We start from the raw sequence: 19,551 nt of genomic DNA, 5'->3' as shown, positions 1-19,551 counted from the left end.
GCCCCTGGCCCTCCCGCTGCTGTACCAACCTCCACATCCAGGGTTTGTCCCCCAGCTTGCCGGGGATGAGTGAGTCTGCTGTGAAAAGTGATATTAACAAATATCACTTTTCATAGTAGCAGACTTACTAGCTAGCAAGTCTTTGTTTTAAAAACAAAAAAACAAAAAAACCTTATGTTTCTATTCTGTTTAGGTCCAGTAAAGAATAGACAACTGTGCATTATTTTTACTATTGAGTCTGTGCAAAAAAAACCCTACATAAATAAATTACAATGATTTGGACATGTATATGTGCATATTCATTTGTTTTTCCTAAAGTTAAGTGCTTTAGGAAAGCCTGTCAGAGTGGCCACCTGCAAGAGTTAGTGACCGCACCGTGAGGCCACCAAAAAATTTGTTGTGAGACCACCTGCCTCATAAGTAAGACTGCAGCAAACTTTCTATTTAAGAGCCACCTTTATAAAATCCTGTGAAATCCACATGCCTATGAAGATTGCCATGGAAACTGGTAGGCCACCTCAAACATAGGCACATAATATCTGATGTAAAATCAGGGTAATTTGACAAAAGATATAGGTCCTCCAAAAACAGACCTGATTTTTAAAATTACTCTTCTGATGCTTTTTTTGCCCACAAATTCCAGGAGACTGGGGGACTGCAGACTGTGCATGTGAAAATCTGGCCTGAAGCTCCTGTTTAAATTTCAACAAAGGTCAGAGCTTGGTTTAATAAAGCTTATTCTTCAGGAAAGCAAAGCCACATTCCTGAAGGTGGGAATATGAGCAGCTCGCAGTTGTTTAGAAAGAGCTCAGTGAGTGATAGACTGGTGGACTGACCTGCCCACAGAGGGCTTGTCACTAATGCACATGAGCTATTCAAGGGTAAACCGTGAAGGCACTTTAGTTTTACCAAGCTATAAACGCCAAGCAAGCAGTGAAGACAAGTCTAGACTCAGTTGCTGCCTTAGGCCTTGGCTACACTTGCAAGTTAGAGCGCATTAAATCAGCCCTGGGCGCCCTAACTCCTGAGGTGTCCACACTGGCAAGGCACTTAGAGCGCCTGGACTCTATAGCTGGAGCACTCCTGGTAATCCACCTCCAGGAGAAGCAAAGAGCTTGCTGTGCCCTGGCTGAAATGCCGGGGTGTCAGTGTGGACGACGTGTTGCATTACTGTGCTGTGATTGGCCTCTGGAAATGTCCCATAATCCCCTGAAGTCAAGTAGCCACTCTGGTCATTGTTTTGAACTTAGCTGCAGGCATGTGGCTATCCCCTTTCAAAGCTCAGTTTCTGACAGCCGCCATTCTTATCTGCTCTGAGACAAAGCAAACTATTGGAATGCTCCTGCTGCAGAGGCAGGCATTTGTGCCTGTGTGTGAGAGAGAGGGGTGGGGGGAGCAGGGCTTCCCCCTGCTGCTGTCTGAACTTACAAGACAGCATGCTGACATACTCTGCCCCCCAAAATACACTGTCTCTCCCCCCACATACACACAACACCCTCCCTTTCACACTCCACTTCCTCCCTCCCCCATTTAAAAAGCACGTTGCAGCCACTTGCACACTAGGATAGCTACCACAATGCACTGCTCTCTGTGGCCACACCACTGCACTTGCAGCTGACAGTGTGAACACAGGGCAGCGCTTTCCCTGCTGCAGTCTCCAAGGGCTGGTTTAACTCCCAGCGCTCTACATCTGCAAGTGTAGCCATGCCCTTAGAGGAGGGGTTCTCAAACTGGGGGTTGGGACCCCTGAGGGGATCATGAGGTTAGGTGGGGGGGTCGCAAGCTGTCAGCCTCCACCTCAAACCCTGCTTTGCCTGCAGCATTTATGATGGTGTTAAATAGATTTAAAAATGTTTTTAATTTAGAAGGGGGGTGGGGTCGTACTCAGAGGCTTGCTATGTGAAAGCAGACACCACTACAAAAGTTTGAGAATCACTGCCTTAGAGAGAGAGAGAGAGAGAGAGAGAGAGAGATGGTAGTATACAAGCCTCTGAGTTTGACTTCACTTCTTACCTAACTTCACACACACCCAGCTCTCTCTGATTAAAGGGCCATTTTGCCAAGTGATTTAAAAGTCAGTTTGTATTGTGATTACTTTTATGCATATGGTCTCTTTGGACCTACCAGAAAACTATTGGCAGCATCCACCTAAAAATATATATACCTGGGCTGCCCTTGACCTCATCTAACATATGCCTTGGTGCTCTGTGTACAGAATCACTAAGGGCCCTGTGAGATTTAAAAGGAAAGATGATGTAGTGATTTTAGGTAGTAAACTGCAACTAGAATCCTGACCCCCACTTTACTCATCTCAGGGTTTCTACACAACCACTTCTGTCACGCAGGGGTGTGAATAAGCCACCCCCAAGTGAGGTAAGTTACAGTGACCTAAGCACAGTGTGGACGGTGGGGGAGAGCTTTGCCCGGAAACAAAGCTACCCCCCTCTCCTGGAGATGGTTTTATTATGCCAACAGGAGCGCTCCAGGCTGCCTTAGAGCATGCAACCCCTGATCCCCACCCTGGGCTCGGGGAAGCTCCAGTCTGCCTTGGAGCAGCAGGTACCCGGCAGCATGGCACCATGGGCAGACTGCCTGCCCTTGGCCTTAGCCACGACACCGGTGGCGGGTCAGCACGTCACGACAACCCGGCCGTGCTGGTGCTGCGGGCCCCACAGGGGCCATCGCTATATCGTCAGAAGCAAAGCCCCGCCCCCCGCCCGGAGATGCCGCTGCACTAGTGCGCCGGGAGGGGTCCCTCGCCTCACCACTGGGCTCTCACACTGAATCGGCCCCGCCCCTGCCTATCTCACCGCCGACTCCGAGTCTCTGCGCAGTGCGCGCGCGCAAACAGCAGTACTCATGCTCTGTGTTCAGTCTCGTGGCGGCTGTCCTTTCTGCGCATGCTCTATGTGACGCACAGCCAAGGAGGACGCACGCACGCGCGGCGTGTCTGGCTCCGGGCGCTGGAGCTGTGGGGGGAGAGAGTCTGGCCGGGGCTGCCCCGGGCTCGCTTCCTCCTGTAGCGAGGCGTGTCGGGAGTCGGGGCTATGGCGGGGGGCGGCCCGTGACAGACACCTGAACCGCTGCTGCTGGGAAGGGGATCGTCATGGCCGGGCGGCGGGGCGCGGGCGGAGCGGCCCCCTTGGCGGAGGCGCCGGGCTGCGGGCCCGCGGCGGAGCCGGCCCGGGAGCTGTTCGAGGCCTGCAGGAACGGGGACGTGGAGCGGGTTAAGCGGCTGGTGCGGTCCGAGAACGTGAACGGCAGGGACACGGCGGGCAGGAAGTCCAGCCCCCTGCACTTCGCCGCAGGTACCGGGCGCACGTCTGCTCTGGCGGGCCTGTGTGGGAGCGAGCCCGAGCCCGGCTAGCGCCGGGGTGCCTGGGGACTGCCCAAAGCGCGAACCTGGGAGCCTGGCCCTGTCGGACCCCCGTGATTGCTTCTTGTGGCGGGGCTCCGCTAGCTGCCAGCGTTGGGGGCTCCTGGCTCTGCACAGCGTATCTCCACAAGAGGGGCTGTGTCTGTGCTTCAGTGACGGGCGTTGGGGCTTTTGCCCTCCCCCGTTCAATTGTACATACGCCAGCTTGGCGATCCGCCCAGCTTGCTGGGCGCCAAACACCCATTTGGTGACGGTGAGAGTTCGTCCCATAGAGGTTGGGACCTGCCCAATTGAACGGAAGACGGTGGCCGCTGACTGGGTGGTATGGCCTTCTCGCTAAGGTGCTGGATCAGGACTCAGGCGATCTGAGTTCAGGTCTTGGCTGCGTTTCCCAAACTTCCTGTTTGACAAGTCCTTTGAATCTGTGTTGGTTCCCCTCATGTAAAACTGGAGTACTAATGCTTTCTGCTCTACAGAAATGTTAGGAGATACTTTATGTACTAAAAAAACCAGGAGTACTTGTGGCACCTTAGAGACTAACATATTTATTTGAGCATAAGCTTTTGTGGGCTACAGACCACTTCATCAGATGCATAGAATGGAACATATAGTAAGAAGATATATATACATACAGAGAGCATGAAAAGGTGGAAGTTGCCATACCAACTCTAAGAGGCTAATTAATTAAGATGAGCAATGATCAGCAGGAGGAAAAAAAACTTTTGTAGTAATAATCAAGATGGCCCATTCCAGACAGATTGACAAGAAGGTGTGAGGATACTTAACATGGGGAAATTTGTGGATACAGACTAACACGGCTGCTATTTAAGTATCTAGACTGACAGTTAAGAGAAGAATTCGCTTATCTCCTGTTGATTTTAAAACTGCCCTCTATTACTAGAATTTCTTACATTGTCTGACTGGTCCCTTTTGTAAGTCCCAAACTTTATGCACTTTTTTTGTTTGTTGTCACTTGTAAATGAACATTGCTTGGATTCAGTTCTTTTGGATGCCTAAATAACATGACATCACACAGTAGGCATTGCAACTGGTCAGGAGATTGTGTTCTATTGCTTCAGGCACAGACCTGGCTGTAGCTGTCCAAACACTTATGTGGATGCTTTAGGCTTGCCTATTGCAACTCACTTCTAGGGATAAATGATACAAAATCAGCAGCCCATTATTTGCCAAACATAGGTCATTATGAACATGTAGCCTTGCTGCTCCACTCTGCTCAGGTTCCCCATTGAATAGAGTCCTGCTGAGTGTGTGTCTTCTCATATCCAAAGGCCTTCATGGGGTTGGCCCTAGTTACCTGAAAGCCTCTTGCAGGATAGCTGTGTTCCACTGAAACTGTGAAATAGTTTACCATTAAAGGTAAACCATTAAACACATGAGACAACTTTAATAGACCGTGGAACTCCTAATGCTTTCAAAACCTAAGTACCAAACTCATTTCTTTCGATAAGATCTTTACACACAGCACACCTGCAGTTGATTCATAAACTCAAATTCCTTTGTTAGCCAGTCAAGCTATTTCTACTACAGGCTTGGGAGATAGAAGATAATTGATTTTTGATTACTGAAGGGACGCTCACCAAATAGTCCATATATATACACACACACAGGTTTCTCTTCAGATCGTATAAAAAAAATTAAGTGCCTAGTTAAGAATAACCCTGCTTAGTTTTGTCCAGTGGAACTTTCAAGACTCTGAATAACCTTAAAAAAATAAATCACATCCTTATTAAATTCGCAATAGAAACAGATAGGTGGTATATGCCACTAGGTAGCAGAGATATCGGGAGGGTTCCATATTCCTCCCTTTGGTTCCTGAAAAGAGGATTACAAGGCAGTTACTGATGTCTTCCCTCCCAAGACTGCAGGATCTCTCTGGTAGAGAGACCTACCTGTTAGTCTCTCTTGAGAAGATATACTTATAGCCTTCCATTGGATGGAACTTTTCCACTGTGAACCTAACTGTAGTAAATGAAAAAGAGTAATGTGATTGGTAGCAAAGTCTTGTTTTGGGTTTTTTTTGTTCCATTCAGGGTGTGAATAATAAGGGCTGCTCTCTCTGTCTTCTGTCTCTGGAGGATTACCAGACTACTGAAGATAGACGTAACCTACCAGGAAGTGGTAACAAAGGCTCTGCTGTAGTTTCACACAGCAGAACCTCTGTTAATGAGGCTGGGTGTGCACACCTTTGTATTAATGCATGTGCTAGGCAACCTTTTTTGTTTGGTTTAGTTCAGTTCTGGAGAAGTGTACTTATTCTGTAGGTTTTTGCTTCACAACAGAGATGCCACAATACCAGGGAAATTGTGTTCCTTTTTTCTTTGTATTGTCACTCTGGCTTAGACTTTAAAAAATGCAGCCTGTTAGACAAGGTCTTCTTCTCTCCCATTCCTTAAATAAAGAATTTCCATTCTTCCTCCTGGTCTAAAAGACTTACTTTTGAGTTGACTTTACTAACTGAAAAGGGTTGAGAGAACAGGCTGTTCTCATGCATGTGCTGCTCTTTGGAAACAATGAATCTGGGGATCTTGGTGGAGATTAATCTTGATGTTTCTTAACTCCATTGCACATGAGATGAACCTACGGCAGTTAAGTTGTATTGAAGCTTAAGTCAAGAGTGTCACTGTCTGCACAACAAAGTAGGCATGTAATCAAGTCCAATTAGCAAAAGTTAGGGGCATGTGTAAGGCTATGTCTGTGCTACAGAAGCACAGCTAAGGCCGTAGTGTAGAGACTCATTAAGTTGATGAAAGGATTTTTCTGTCACTGTAGTTAATCCACTTGTCTAAGAGGATGTGGTGTGTCTCAGGGGTGTGAATTTTTCTCTCCCCTGAGCGGTGTTCCAACGTCAACCTAAGTTCTAGGTGTAGACCGGGCCTAGGACGATCTACAGGCAGGCAACGCTTTTTGTCATAGATTCATAGATTCTAGGACTGGAAGGGACCTCGAGAGGTCATTGAGTCCAGTCCCCTGCCCGCATGGCAGGACCAAATACTGTCTAGACCATCCCTGATAGACATTTATCTAACCTACTCTTAAATATCTCCAGAGATGGAGCATGACAACCAGAAAATGCCACTGATTCAAGGGATTTGTAGTAGCCAGAATGCCCTTCCTAAAACATTCAAGTTTTGTTTTTGTTTTTTTAAACAGAAGACATGAGGAACAGATATATTTAGTTTGTAAACTCTTTGGAGCAGGGATTGTGTGTCTCTGTGTTTGTACAGCAGCTAGTACAGTGGGGTCCTGGTCTGTGACTACAGCTCCTAGTTATTTGTATTACTTTATTGCCTACCAGGGAAATTAACCCAATGCCAAGAGAGGACACAGGAGCCTCTCCTAGTGACTATACATAATTACTGTTAGAATTGATGAGAGGCAAGAGAATACGGATATAAATCAATTTCAAATCCTGAGGAAAGTCCAGGAAGTCAGTCAAGTAAAAGTCTAAATAAGACCTATCACAGAAGTAGACAGAGGAAGATCCTCAGCTGTTGTCAGTAGCTGTACAATTGCTTGAATAAATATATAGATGTGTACCCCTCCTAAGCAGCAGAAAGATGTACTTAATCTGGTATAAAGGCTCTATTTAGTTGTAAATCAGCATGCTTTAATGCAGTGGTTCTCAAAACTTTATACTGTTGACCCCTTTCACATAGCAAGCCTCTGAGTGCAACCCCCCCCTTATAAATTAAACACTTTAAAATATATTTAACACCATTATAAATGCTGGAGGTAAAGTGGGGTTTGGGGTGGAGGCTGACAGCTCGCAACCCCCACCCCCATGTAATTACTTTGTGACCCCTTCAGGGGTCCCGACCCCCAGTTTGAGAACCCCTGCTTTAATGGTTATATCAACCAATGAGAATGCACCTCTCTTTAGAAAATAAAGGAAGTACAAATGGGAAAGTTGATTTAATTTGAGGTTTTCCACTTGATTTAAATCCTCATTTAAAAATCAGTCAATCTACTCTGCTCATTAGGGTTTTTTGTTTCTGGAGAAACAAAAACTTGCACCTCTTCTTTAGAGATAAAGGTGGTTCTGAAGTGCCCCAAGGACCTTTATAGGCATCAATCACATCCTGTAAGGTTTAGTTCTATGAGTAGTAATATGCATGAGCAAGTGCCCTAAATCATCCTAGCTTCTTGAAAAGAGAGAGCTGTCAAAACTTAATATAAATGGTCAAGATTTGCAGCGCTGGTGCATTTTCAATTAGAGAAATACTTAAGATGTAGCCAGCATTGGACTAACAACATTACAAAACTGCTTTATATAAATTTAGGCTTGTGTTAGTGCAATATGACATTAAACCAGGCTTGCATAATTGTCACTTGCCAGCCTATGCATAATTTGCTTGTCCACGCTATGGTGGACAAATATTGATATTTTACTTTAAAATATTACTTGCCCTACATGAGAAGACAAGTAGAATTTTGCAGTGCTTTGTTAAAATTGGCTACCTTTTTTGCTTTCCAGTAACTAATTGGAATTTAAAACCTTACCTAAGTGTTTATTTAAAAATCTGTTCACACTTCACTTTTGATCAGATATATATCATTGTATTAGGAGTCACTGAATATAGAAGTGGTGAACTTCCTCCAATTGTAGCTGTGTGAAGTCACTATGATAAATTACTTTATAGGCTATTTGCCCCCAGTGTACAATTTCAGAATTAAACTACACTTATAAGGGGGGGACATTCAGATTGTTTTGAGCCAATGAATGGGGAGACAGTGAAAACTTTAAATTGGTAAGAAATCTACTTGCCTTCAATCAGGATCTTCCTTATGTAATGTTGACCTTTACAGACTTGAATGTGTCGTCTGTCGTTCTTCCCTACCCCTCACCCCCCCCCCCCCCCAAAAAAAGATGGTAAGATATAAAAGCTCGTGGCTGGTTCTTTTTCCCTGCTCTTAAAAAGGACTGACTAGAGAAATGAGACATTGGCTCTTCAAGAGACCTATTTTCTATATCTTTAAAAACAAAAACCAACCCAAAACCCAAGTTTTTGCTGCAGCAAAATTTAATCAGTGAATTAGAATACAGAACCCAGTTTGCTTCCAAACCAAGAAAGTGTAAGTACAAGTATATGTTAAAAGTAGGCTAAGCGCCAGCATATTCATAACTAATTTTTCTATTTGTTTAATGTTTATACACAATTTAGTTTTCAACATTTTTTCCTATGAAACTTAAATATAGGTACTCTACTATAAAAATCTAGCCTCTATCCAACATACATATTTTTTGAAGGAAGCTGCTGTTGTTGAGGTCTTAAGTTTCCTTATAGAAAACTCATCCTTCCATTATCACTATTTTTAACATAGTTGCGTATCCCATATTGCAGTGTGGCCATCTGTCGTCCCCCCCGTTCCCCCACTAGTGGCTGGACTACAAGGACATTTTTGCTTCACAGCCTTTAAGCTAACTGGATCTTTTAACTCAGGAAATAGAGAGGCTCATGGTTTTAGATTCAGAGATCCCAGGTTTAAATCCTGCTACTGATGACCTGCTCAGAGGCATTGCAGTAACTTGGAAGCTCATAAGAATTTTCATACCAAATCAGAGCAATAGTCCATGTACTCTGGTATCCTATTTCTTCCTAATTCCAGGCAGTTAAGTCTTGACTAAACACAAAAGTTGTATTTTATTAACTACACTGGTATAGTGAAAAGTGGTACAACACGCTGCCCCACTGTACAGGAAGAGAAATAAACTGTTATAAGATGCTGTTATACTGGCATAACTGCATCCAGGCTGGGAGTTGTACCTGATCATAACTATTCAGTTAAAAAAATACCCCTAACCAAAATAGGTTATACCACTATAAAAGCTATGTGTAGATTCTGCTTTAATGGTTGGGTTATGCTCTTAAGGATTGGCAAGCCAGTCAGTTGACCACCTGTTATTTGACCACAGTCAAACGTGGTCAGATATTTCAGCAGGAATGCTCTAATGTAGGCAGCAGCCTGGGCCTACCTTTTTGATTGCATCATAGTGCCATCTGTTAGCAAGCCTACTTAAATATCTTGATCGTTCATTTTATTACATGCTAATGGTTGGAGAAAGAGGTGAACTAATGGAAAGATGAGCATCTTGATTATCTGGAATCTTGAAGAAAAACATTGTATGAAGATCTTTATTTGTATACTAAGGCAGTGGAGTACATGGTGGTTTGCAAAGCACATTGAACAAGACAAAAGAGATGGTCCCTGCCCCAAATATCTTACAATCTAAATTTACTAGACAAACATACAGAAGTTAACTCAAAGGAGTGGGGGAGGAATAGGATTGTTCAGTTATTAAACCTCCTCCCCCAACACAAGGAGCAAAAAGGCACAGTCCCCTTGAGCTCAGCAAGTTTCAGCGCTGTAAAGCGCCAGTGTAGACAGTGCGCCAGCTGTGAGAATACCGAATACAGTCCACTTATAAAAGCTCAAATATACAAAATCACACACACATAAAAAATCAAGTGATTATTCCCGCCCATAATGCTGCCTACCTTCTTGAGCCATGCTTCCCGGGCCAAGACTTTTCTGATGATTAATTTGATTCATCTCGTGACCTCATCGTGGTGGTTGCAAATTTCAAAGGATATATAAACAGTTTCGATGGAGGTAGCAAATTATAAAGCAAGAAGTATCCAGTTTAGTCCTAAAACAATGTGGAATACAATCCCAGCAGTTGAATCAAATAGCTTGCTACTTCATCATAGTGGAAAGGGTTGTGTCCTCCTTGCACTCAAACTACAGTGGCAGAAATTCTTTTAGTACTTCTGTGTACTACAACATGTGTGGAATAAAATTGATAGGTTTAAGAAGTAATCCTTTTAAAAACCAGAAATAGACTCAAGACCTCCACTGGGAAGCTAGTGAGCATGTATCACAGTTTAAGATTAGAGAAGAAAATGGCAGATGAAAAGTTCACTCAGTATTTATCAGACGAAGAAGGCAATACTGCTGTGTTTGACATATAGCTGAAGCAGATGATGAAAGCAAGATGTTTGAGGAGTTGGCCTGCTGCCTGCCTAGCAGAAGTGCATTTAAAAAGGACTCCTTTCATAGTTTTATTTCTAATTTCATATTTCTTTTGTAACAGTTGTCTCGAATAACATGCACATCTAATTGCTAAAAGGTAGTAATTATTCTAATTTTTTTGGAACTTCATTTGATTGTGTTTTTGCATTTTTTCTGAGTTAAAATAACTCAGTAAAGTAACTTTTTTTGTAATTAGGCATAAGTATGCATCTAAGGTGGTCACCAACCTGTAGATAGTGATCGACTGGTCAATCCTGGAGCCTCTACCAGTCGGTCGCAATCTCTGGGAACTAAGTCTGGTGGTGCATCAGGGCTAAAGAAGGCTCCCTGCCTGCTCTGGCCCTGTGCCGCTCCTGGAAGCGGATAGCACACCGCTGACGTCTTGGGGGAGGAGGGGCAGAGGTCTCGGTGTGCTGCTCCTGCCTAAGCACCACCTCCGCAGCGCCCATTGGCCGGGAACGGAGAACGCGGCCAATGGGAGCTGCGGAGGTGGTGCTTGCAGAGGGGGGTAGCATGCCGCGCCACGTGCCTTGCCGCTCCCCAGGGGCTGCAAGGGCATGCTGGCCGCTTCCAGGAGCGGCGTGGCAGGGAATCTGCCTTAGCCCCGCTGTCCAAAGTAAGTGCTGCCCAGCAGGAGCCTGCACCCCTCCTAGCACCCCAAACCCCCTCCTGCACCCTAACCCCCTGCCCCAGCCTGGTGAAAGTGAGTGAGGGTGGGGGAGAGTGAGCAGGGCAGGGCCTCAGGGAATGGGCAGGGTAGATCCTGGGTTGCACTTAAATTCAAAAAGTGATCTTGTGCATAAAAAGATCTGAGACCACTGATCTAAGGCTATGCCTACTGGAGACCATACATTTTTATTCTTTTTTCTTACTGTTGTTACTGTTCCACTAAATTAGTGCTTTCAAATATATGACCATTTTTTTACATCATTTGGCAATGTTTGGCTGGTCAATTGACTAGTTACTTCTTGACCAGTCAAAGGCCCAACCCTAATGAAGTATATATTCTTTATATATTTCTGATTATCTTTGGGGACTATGAATGTTCTTATTTTTCATTGGCCAAGTGAAGCAAGGTCTAATATGCAGCTCCATAGTGTGTGTGTGTAAATTGAAATACCAGAAAAGCATGAATCACTGGAAAATCAGGGCACCCAGACTGTCTGGTGCTGCACGCAGAGGAAATCATTCTGCTGCCTCCTGATGCTGCTTGCACCTCTCAGAGGTAGCAGCTTAACTAACTTGCTGCATGGAGATCATGGTCTTTAGCCTGGGCTCTATCAAAAATGAGAGCCTTCGAGAGGGTTTTTGGGGGTGGGGGAAGCAGGGACTGGAGTGTGAGAGTCCAGACTATGGGGCTTGTAATGATATAATTGTAGTTGTGTGTGTAGACAAGCTCTTAGTGACTTGCCCAAGCTCACAGAGGAAGTCTGTAGCAGAGCAGAGAATTGAACCTAGTTTTCCTGAGTGCCATGGGCACCTTAGGCACTCGACAAGCTTAGGGAGGAAAGATGGTTAATGTCCTGCACTAATGTTACCTGATATTTTCAGGTTACAACGGTTTATCCTAGCATTTCTAACCAAGACAGCTGTAGTTATGCTATATACTTAGGTATAGTATCAGTATACTTTTTAGCATTACATGTAGGGTTTTTAATACATTGGTTTCAATAAAAGTATTGCTGTAGCAGAGAACTCAGTTGTGGTTTCTTCTATAGTAGTTTCCCTCTTTAAGTGTCTTGTTTTCCTAATTTTAATCTTGGCCTGATTCTTTTAATGCCTAGTGGTTTATACAGAGTCATCTTTTTGTTTTAGGTTTTGGTCGGAAGGAAGTAGTTGAATATTTGCTTCAGAGTGGTGCCAATGTCCATGCACGAGATGATGGTGGCCTCATTCCTCTTCATAATGCCTGCTCTTTCGGTCACTCTGAAGTTGTCAATCTTCTTTTGCGTCATGGTGCAGATCCTAATGCTCGGGATAATTGGAACTATACTCCTCTTCATGAAGCTGCCATTAAGGGCAAGATTGATGTCTGCATAGGTAACTTTATCAGATTTCCCCCTCAACTGACATCTGTGTGAATTAAGACCATGCGAAGCCCAATTCTTCATTTTTTTTTTTTTTTTTTTAAATCAAGCTCTGCCCATCACTAAATTCTAGTTTGTCAGGTGCACACTCACAAAAATGAAAAATTTACTGTGAGCTGAAACTTGACATATAAAAATCTGTTGACACATACCTATAAGTTACAGAAATGCAAAAATCCCCCTGCTACCTTATATGGTTCTCTCTTAGGTGGAGAGAACTACATGGTGGGGGAGGGGAAAAGTAGTCATGTGAATTCGATTTATTTTATAAGTAGTATTTTGACTACTAAGTGGTCTCTCTTCCTACACTCTGTCTATCCTGCCCTGCTACTGCTCCTCATAACACATGGAAGCAACAGAAACTTCTTTAACATAATGACTTAGTTCTGGTCTTTTGTGCCCTGTACCCCCACTAAATTAGTCAGAGGCATCAATCAGTCTTCACCCAAACCAACAGATTAAATTGAATTTGTGTTTTAACTAGGCAGTTATGAGAGCTATGAAGAGTATTAAACAGTTAGTAAAGTGGTCAAGTAGTGAAATATGTGTCTGAGCCCTTATCTTCCAGTTGTCTTGTCCAATTTGCCAGAGGCGGTTTTGATAAGTTTACCTTGGCATAAGAGCATGTCTGACACGTCAGGGATATTAGTTATGACATAGGTGGCCTCAACATATGTAAAGTTTGGGTAAGGGAATCAAGAGACTCCCCAACTGGGCCATTCTGTTGATGGGTCTTGGTGGGATGACAAGCCATATTTCAAAAGCCTAGTTTCTATCAGAGTTGTTTCACATAAAAGATTTTGCTACTTTATAGTACTGCTGCAGCATGGTGCTGAACCAGCCATCCGTAATACAGATGGAAGGACAGCTTTGGATTTAGCAGACCCATCTGCAAAAGCAGTGCTGACTGGTAAGTGGTGTTTTTTTAATCTGTAACTGATAGGAGCAATGGTAGCCATAATCTATTTCAAAAGTAATATGCTGTTCTGGATTTTTCTTAAATATTAGTTTAATTTCTATTTGTGGCCAGACCCCAAGTATAAATGACAGAACTTATCAGAATTTCAAGAGCACAAAGTGCTAATTATTTTAAAGAGGGGAAATAGCTGGAGACTTTGTGTTCTCTAAATACTGAAAGAAGAGGATAAACAGAAAACTTTAGATTATAAAAATTTTTATCCATGGATTGTATGTTTTTGATAGGTAAGGAAATCATTTTCTTTTCACTTTCAGGTGATTACAAGAAGGATGAACTCTTAGAAAGTGCCAGGTATGTATTAAATGTAGAAAACAATTTGCACATGGCAATATTTTCAAAATAACCCACTTTTTAATAACACACACAAATTAACTTTAAGATTGCTTTCTGAGTACATACTAGGCCTTGGACAGTCATTTTTGGGTGAAATTAATAAAACAATTATGGCACCCTTACCTCAGGGCCTTGTCCTAATGGAGTCCCAGCAGCTAGCTCAGGGCTCCTTCTCGCCCTCCCCAGCTTCTGACAGCACTGCCTTGTCCAGGGTTCTGTCACTCCATCAACCACCACACTCCTACAGCTCCAGAAAGGAACTAAACGCCCTCTGCCCCTGGAGCTGTTTTCATAGTTAGGCTGCTGGGCCCTGATTGGCTGTGTCCCACACAGCCACTCTAGGCAGCTTGGAGGAGCCTCCAGCAGGGGGCCTCAGAGGGTCTGGTATACCCCCTCATAGGTTCTACTTACAGTGAAGAACCATAGGGTTCTTCGTTAGGCAGTGTTGATGAAAACAGCCAATTAATGTTAGACAAGATGTGATGCACAGTAGCTACTGGCTTGTAATATGTCAATGTTCATATTGTATAATTTGAAATCCTTTGTAGAAGTTGTTTTTAGTAGATTTGAAACATTCCAAATAGCTGTTTTGTTGTTTCTGCTATTTGTGCAGCACTGTAAATACTGAAAGCAACTAAAGTTGTTTTTATATGCAGTATCAATTGGCCAAAATGTCCTGTGTGTGTTTAAACTATCTTTTTTTTCTAGGGGTGGTAATGAAGAAAAGATGATGGCTCTTCTTACACCATTAAATGTCAACTGTCATGCAAGTGATGGCAGAAAGGTATTTTAGCTCAAAGCCAAGACATTTTGTTTTGAAATGTTAACATTTGTATTTAATTCTTTATATTTAAAACTGCCATTTGAGTCAGATTTTTGGTATGTCATATTCAACTTTTACTTAAAAAATTGTATGTGAAGACAGAATGTACCTATGTGACAACTGTCAGATATGTTTTCTTCTTTGCTTAAAAAGAACTATATCCACTACTTTTTGCATTTATCATCTGCATCAGAGTAATGGCAGAACAACTTTCTTATGCTGACTGACCTTCTTTGCAGCTGTGCTGATGTCAAACTTACAACAAAAGCCTTCCTTCTTTGATCCTAATAGTTGCCAAGTGAGTTGAAGAGTTGTATCCATGCTCTTCTTTTGCACCACCTCCATCCTGTGTCCCCAAAACTTGGCACTGGCTCTGACATTACCTCTTCTTACAGTAGAGTTAACACTACATTTACAGGGCCTGGACTTATTTCTGGCAGGGTAAGGGTATCTTGGCTAAAAGTGCCAAAATTCCCATCCAAAATTTTTTGAAATTTCTTCAGTTTGAGCCCATAGCTTTCCTGAAGGTTCAAGTCGCTATCTATGGCCCTGTCGCATTAGATATTTGCATGGGCTCATTCCCTTAAGTTTCTAGGTTTTCCCCAAGCCAGTTTCTTACACGTTACATCCTGCAGTTGGATATCTGAAGCTCTCCAAAACTTTTAAGTGTCTGAGCATCAGTACTATTACTTCCCCCTCCTTGTGGAGTATAAATCTGGTCCAGCTGTGCAAACCCCTCAAGTTGATGAACCTATCCACTTCCTGAATGAAGAAGATAAAGATCTCTGTGCAAATCCTATTGCTTCAGGCCTTTTGCTGGGTACTCCTCTCTAAAAACTCTCATGCCTATTGACTGGACAGATCATAGAGCAGTCGTCTGCCTTGGGAGTTCAGGTGGAGGGTAAGGTGAAGTTTTTCTGTTTCTTCTGCATGTAATCACACTCTTCTCTCCAGCAGTTAGCCGTCACTGTGGCTTATTTCTAAACTTAACTTCTTACTTGGTAAAGAGAACTGTTCATAATCTGGCAATATACTGGTAACAGCCAAGTCACAGAGGGAGCCTCAGGGGGAGGGCTTTGGCATATCTATGGAAGGACTAAACTGGGAGGAAGTGGGAGCTGGCTGCAGAGCCCAGAAATCTGTCACAGTGGTTGTCGTTTGCCTGAATGTATTAGTGGTGAGTAGAACCTTGCAATGTGTATTGATGGTAACTAGATCACAGAAAGAAAAAGAAAAAAATGAGCAGGTAAGGAAAAAATGTCCTTTGCACAAATACTTATTAAATAACTCTTCAAACATTCTCTCTCTACTGATACAAATATTTTGAGGACTTAGATAACTTTATTAGTTGTATTCCTTTCACATTTCACAATGCTTGATTAGTTAATAATTGAATTTATAATTTTGATGCATTCTAAATTCATTCTATCTTTCCAGTCAACTCCATTACACTTAGCAGCTGGGTATAACCGGGTTAAGATTGTGCAGCTGTTACTACAGCATGGAGCTGATGTACATGCCAAGGATAAGGGGTGAGTTTTCTTTCACTTGTGTTTAGAATGTATCAATAATGCACTTTTACATGTAATAAAGAATTCTAATGTTAAAAAAAAAAACCTGGATCAAATGCCAGAAAACTCAAAGTTGAAGCAGATGTACCATCTTTAACTTTATAACTGTGACCTTCTAATTTTTGGTCACAACCTTAAGAGAAACCTGCAAAGCAATAAAACTAATACCAAATCATCCATAAAACATATTCATTCTAAGAGATGAACTGCCAACCTGTATATGTCCAAAAGACTTTAAAAGGCTTACATTTAAAAAAAATGCTTTCATACATACCATACCTATCAAAATTCAGTACACATCTGTGGTTGGTTCAGCTTTCATTTTCCTTTGAAGACCCCCTTTCACTTTAAAAATAGTTTTCTGATTGGATTCCCATGATTTCTCATTTTTAAAAGGCTATACTCAAAAGAATAAACATCATTTTTGTTTCCCAGATACTGAATTTGGATAATGTATTACTCCTGAGGGGATTGTGCACCAAAAAATAAAAATGTCTACACACAATATTTTAAAATTCTGCAAGTTTTATTTGTCAATAAATAAATGCAGAGGCTTCAGCATGGCAGTGGGGAGCGCAGGCCACTGTGAGGCTGCACCCAATCCTGACAAAGCACAAGGCCTGGGCCTGCCCCAGAAATACCCTAGGGCCATGCCCCTCTGCACCAGGTGTGCGGCAGGTCGGCTCAACCAGGCAGGATTCAAGTGTCGGGGAATCCAGGTGTGGGGTGAGAGGATTCTGTGTGGGACAATCTGGGTGCAGATAGCTCAGTGGGGGGGTCTAGGTCAGGGGTCTCAAACTCAAATGACCATGAGGGCCACATTACTGACACCTTCCCCCCCCCCCCCGCGCGCTGCCCTCGGCCCCGCCCCCACTCCACCCCTTCCATGAGGCCCCGCCTCTTCCCACACCTTCCCTGCCCCCATTCCAACCCCTTCCTCGAAATCCCCACCCCAACTCTGCCCCCTCCCTGCCCCCAGGGGGGGCAGGAGGGGTGTGGGGTGTGGCAGGGGCCCAGGGCAGGAAGTTGGGGTGTGGGGTGCAGGAGGAGTGAGGGGTACAGCAGGGGGTCAGGATGCAGGAGGGGTGCAGGGTACGGCAGGGGGTCGGGGTGCAGGAGGGGTGCGGCATGGGGCTCGGCAGTGGGTTGGGGTGCAGGAGGCATGCGGGGTGGGGCAGGGGGCTCAGGGCAGGGGATCGGGGTGCAGGGTGTGGCAGGGGGCTCAGGGCAGGGGGTTAGGCTGCAGGAGGGGTTCGGGGGGCAGGATCTGGCCCGGCACGTACCGGGGGCAGGGCAGGCTCCCTGCCTGCCTGCCTGCCTGCCTGCCCTGCCCCCGCGCCGCTCTAGGAAGAGCCTGGAACATGGGGAAGGGGGGGCAGAGGGGCTGTGTGTTGCTTCAGGCACCGCCCCCAGCAGCTCCCATTGGCTGCGGTTCCCCATTCCTGGCCAATGGGAGCTGCTGGGGGCGGTGCCTGAAGCAACACACAGCCCCTCTGTCCCCCCCACGTTCGGGCAAGGCAGGCAGGCAGGGAGCCTGCCCTGCCCCCGGTGCACGTCTGGCCGGAGCCGCTCTAGGTAAACACTGGGGGAGGGTGGGGGGGCTGCGAGGGGCTCACGGGCCGCAGAAAATAGCCCCGCGGGCCGCGTGTTTGAGACCCCTGGTCTAGGTGGTGGTGGTGGGGGATCTGGATACACAGGGAGGAGCGGGGGGTTCCAGGTGCAAGGGAAATGGGACTCTGCAGGGGCTTCCAGGTGAAGGTTGTTGGGGCTCAGTGGAGGGGTCTGGGTGTGGGGATCTCAGCAAGGGGGGTCTGGGTGCTGGTGGAGTGGGGCTTGGTGGGGTGGGGGGTCTGGGTGCAGCTAGATGTTGGTCAGTGGTGTGGGAGTCTGGATGTGGGGGCTCAAGGTGGTACAGAGGTTGGGACATCAGGGTGGGAGTTTGAGTGCAGAGAGCTCAGTGGGGGGTAGTCTGGGTGCAGGGATGGGGGTCCGGAGGCAGGGGGTCTGGGTGCAGGGGGTTCCAGATGCAGGGGTTGAGGTTCAGTGGGGGTGGGGTTCAGATATGGAGGGCTAGGGGAGTTCCTGGATGTACCAGGTAAGGCTTGGCAGGGGTGTCTGGGTATGGGAGGTCTGGATGCATAGGAGTTGGGTGGATGGGGGAGCAGCTCCCTGTACAGTGACCCTTCCCTGCACAGCTGAGGGTTGATGGGGGCAGGAAGCAGGGGGGGATGCTGAGCTTCCTGCAGCTGGGGGAGGTTTCTGGGGGTGGGTCTGACACAGACCCAACCACTCCTTGCAGGGGAAGAGGAAGTCCTGTCCTCTCCTGCCTCCAGCCCAGCCAGGACTAGCAGCTGAACCCCAGCCCTGCAGTGATTTACCTCTCTGCCAGGTGCTCCGGGTGCCTGAAACATTGTACCTGTGCTGCTAGGGAGTGGTGCGTGACTGCTCTTGCAGCTTCCCCTTGCTTCTCTGTCAGAAAGTCATTTTTCTGCAGGGAAGCAAAGAAATCTGCGGGGGCCATGAATTCTGCCCACACGCAGTGGCACAAAATTCCCACGGGAGTAATATATTTGTAAGCATTCACTTAGCATATAAGGGACTTTTGCTATTGCTAAGTATAGAATTGCTAATTGAAACATGGTAAGTTCATACAAATTTACAGAAAATATTTAATCTCTAGAAACCTTTTTTTTTTTTAAATTGTGAATAAATAGGCTGAAATTATAGAAAATAGAATCTTATTAAGTCTTTATTCCCAACACATTACTTCAGGGTGCATAGAACAGCTGCCTGATCAAAGGGTTGCAAGGCCCTTGTAAACTTGAAACCTTTGTCAGTCCTCCCTTGCTACCCTTGCAATGAGATTGAGTCTCCCTGGCTGTCTAAATTACACTAGCCAGCCACCAGAACAGCTCAGGATCAGGAGGGAGCAGAGGTGGCTTAAACACCTTAGTTTTCCCTCCCTGTGGAGGTGAGGTCTGTGCTGTGTTCTTAGATGTATAGTACAGAATCTTGCTCAGTGATATTAACACTAAACCAATCAGACTTCTTTAGAATGCTAAAGAGATTGTGCAACAAAACTTTTTAGGGATAAAGGAAAAATTACTGTCTTCTTTGAAATAACTTCTCCCAATACAGTGCTTTCCACTTAGTGTAAGTACTGTTTAATTTAATAAAATCTCTGGAACCAAGTCACTTACAACAAATACAATGCAATTTCCATGTGATTATGGAATTCATTGTGCAATTTATTGTGATTATGTTAAGTAGACATTGATTTCAATAACTTTGGAGGTTATTTTCTCATATCTGTTTTCCCCATCTCTTTT

General features: G+C 44.9%; 1 protein-coding gene across 1 annotated transcript in view; it reads left to right on the top strand.

The window, feature by feature from the left end:
* The first annotated feature begins 3,106 nt into the window (after positions 1-3,106).
* The window catches only part of TNKS2 (tankyrase 2), a 61,580-nt gene continuing 45,135 nt past the window's right edge, over positions 3,107-19,551 (top strand). Inside the window, exons 1-6 of the mRNA XM_065407263.1 lie at positions 3,107-3,308; positions 12,245-12,469; positions 13,331-13,426; positions 13,750-13,786; positions 14,537-14,612; positions 16,089-16,183. Coding sequence (XP_065263335.1) covers positions 3,107-3,308; positions 12,245-12,469; positions 13,331-13,426; positions 13,750-13,786; positions 14,537-14,612; positions 16,089-16,183 — 731 coding nt within the window. The remainder of the gene's footprint in view (positions 3,309-12,244; positions 12,470-13,330; positions 13,427-13,749; positions 13,787-14,536; positions 14,613-16,088; positions 16,184-19,551) is intronic.

The sequence above is a fragment of the Emys orbicularis genome, chromosome 7 (assembly GCF_028017835.1).
Source record: "Emys orbicularis isolate rEmyOrb1 chromosome 7, rEmyOrb1.hap1, whole genome shotgun sequence".
NCBI lineage: Eukaryota > Metazoa > Chordata > Testudines > Emydidae > Emys > Emys orbicularis.
Note: the sequence above shows the minus strand (reverse complement) of the source record. Positions and strands in the feature narration are given on the sequence as shown.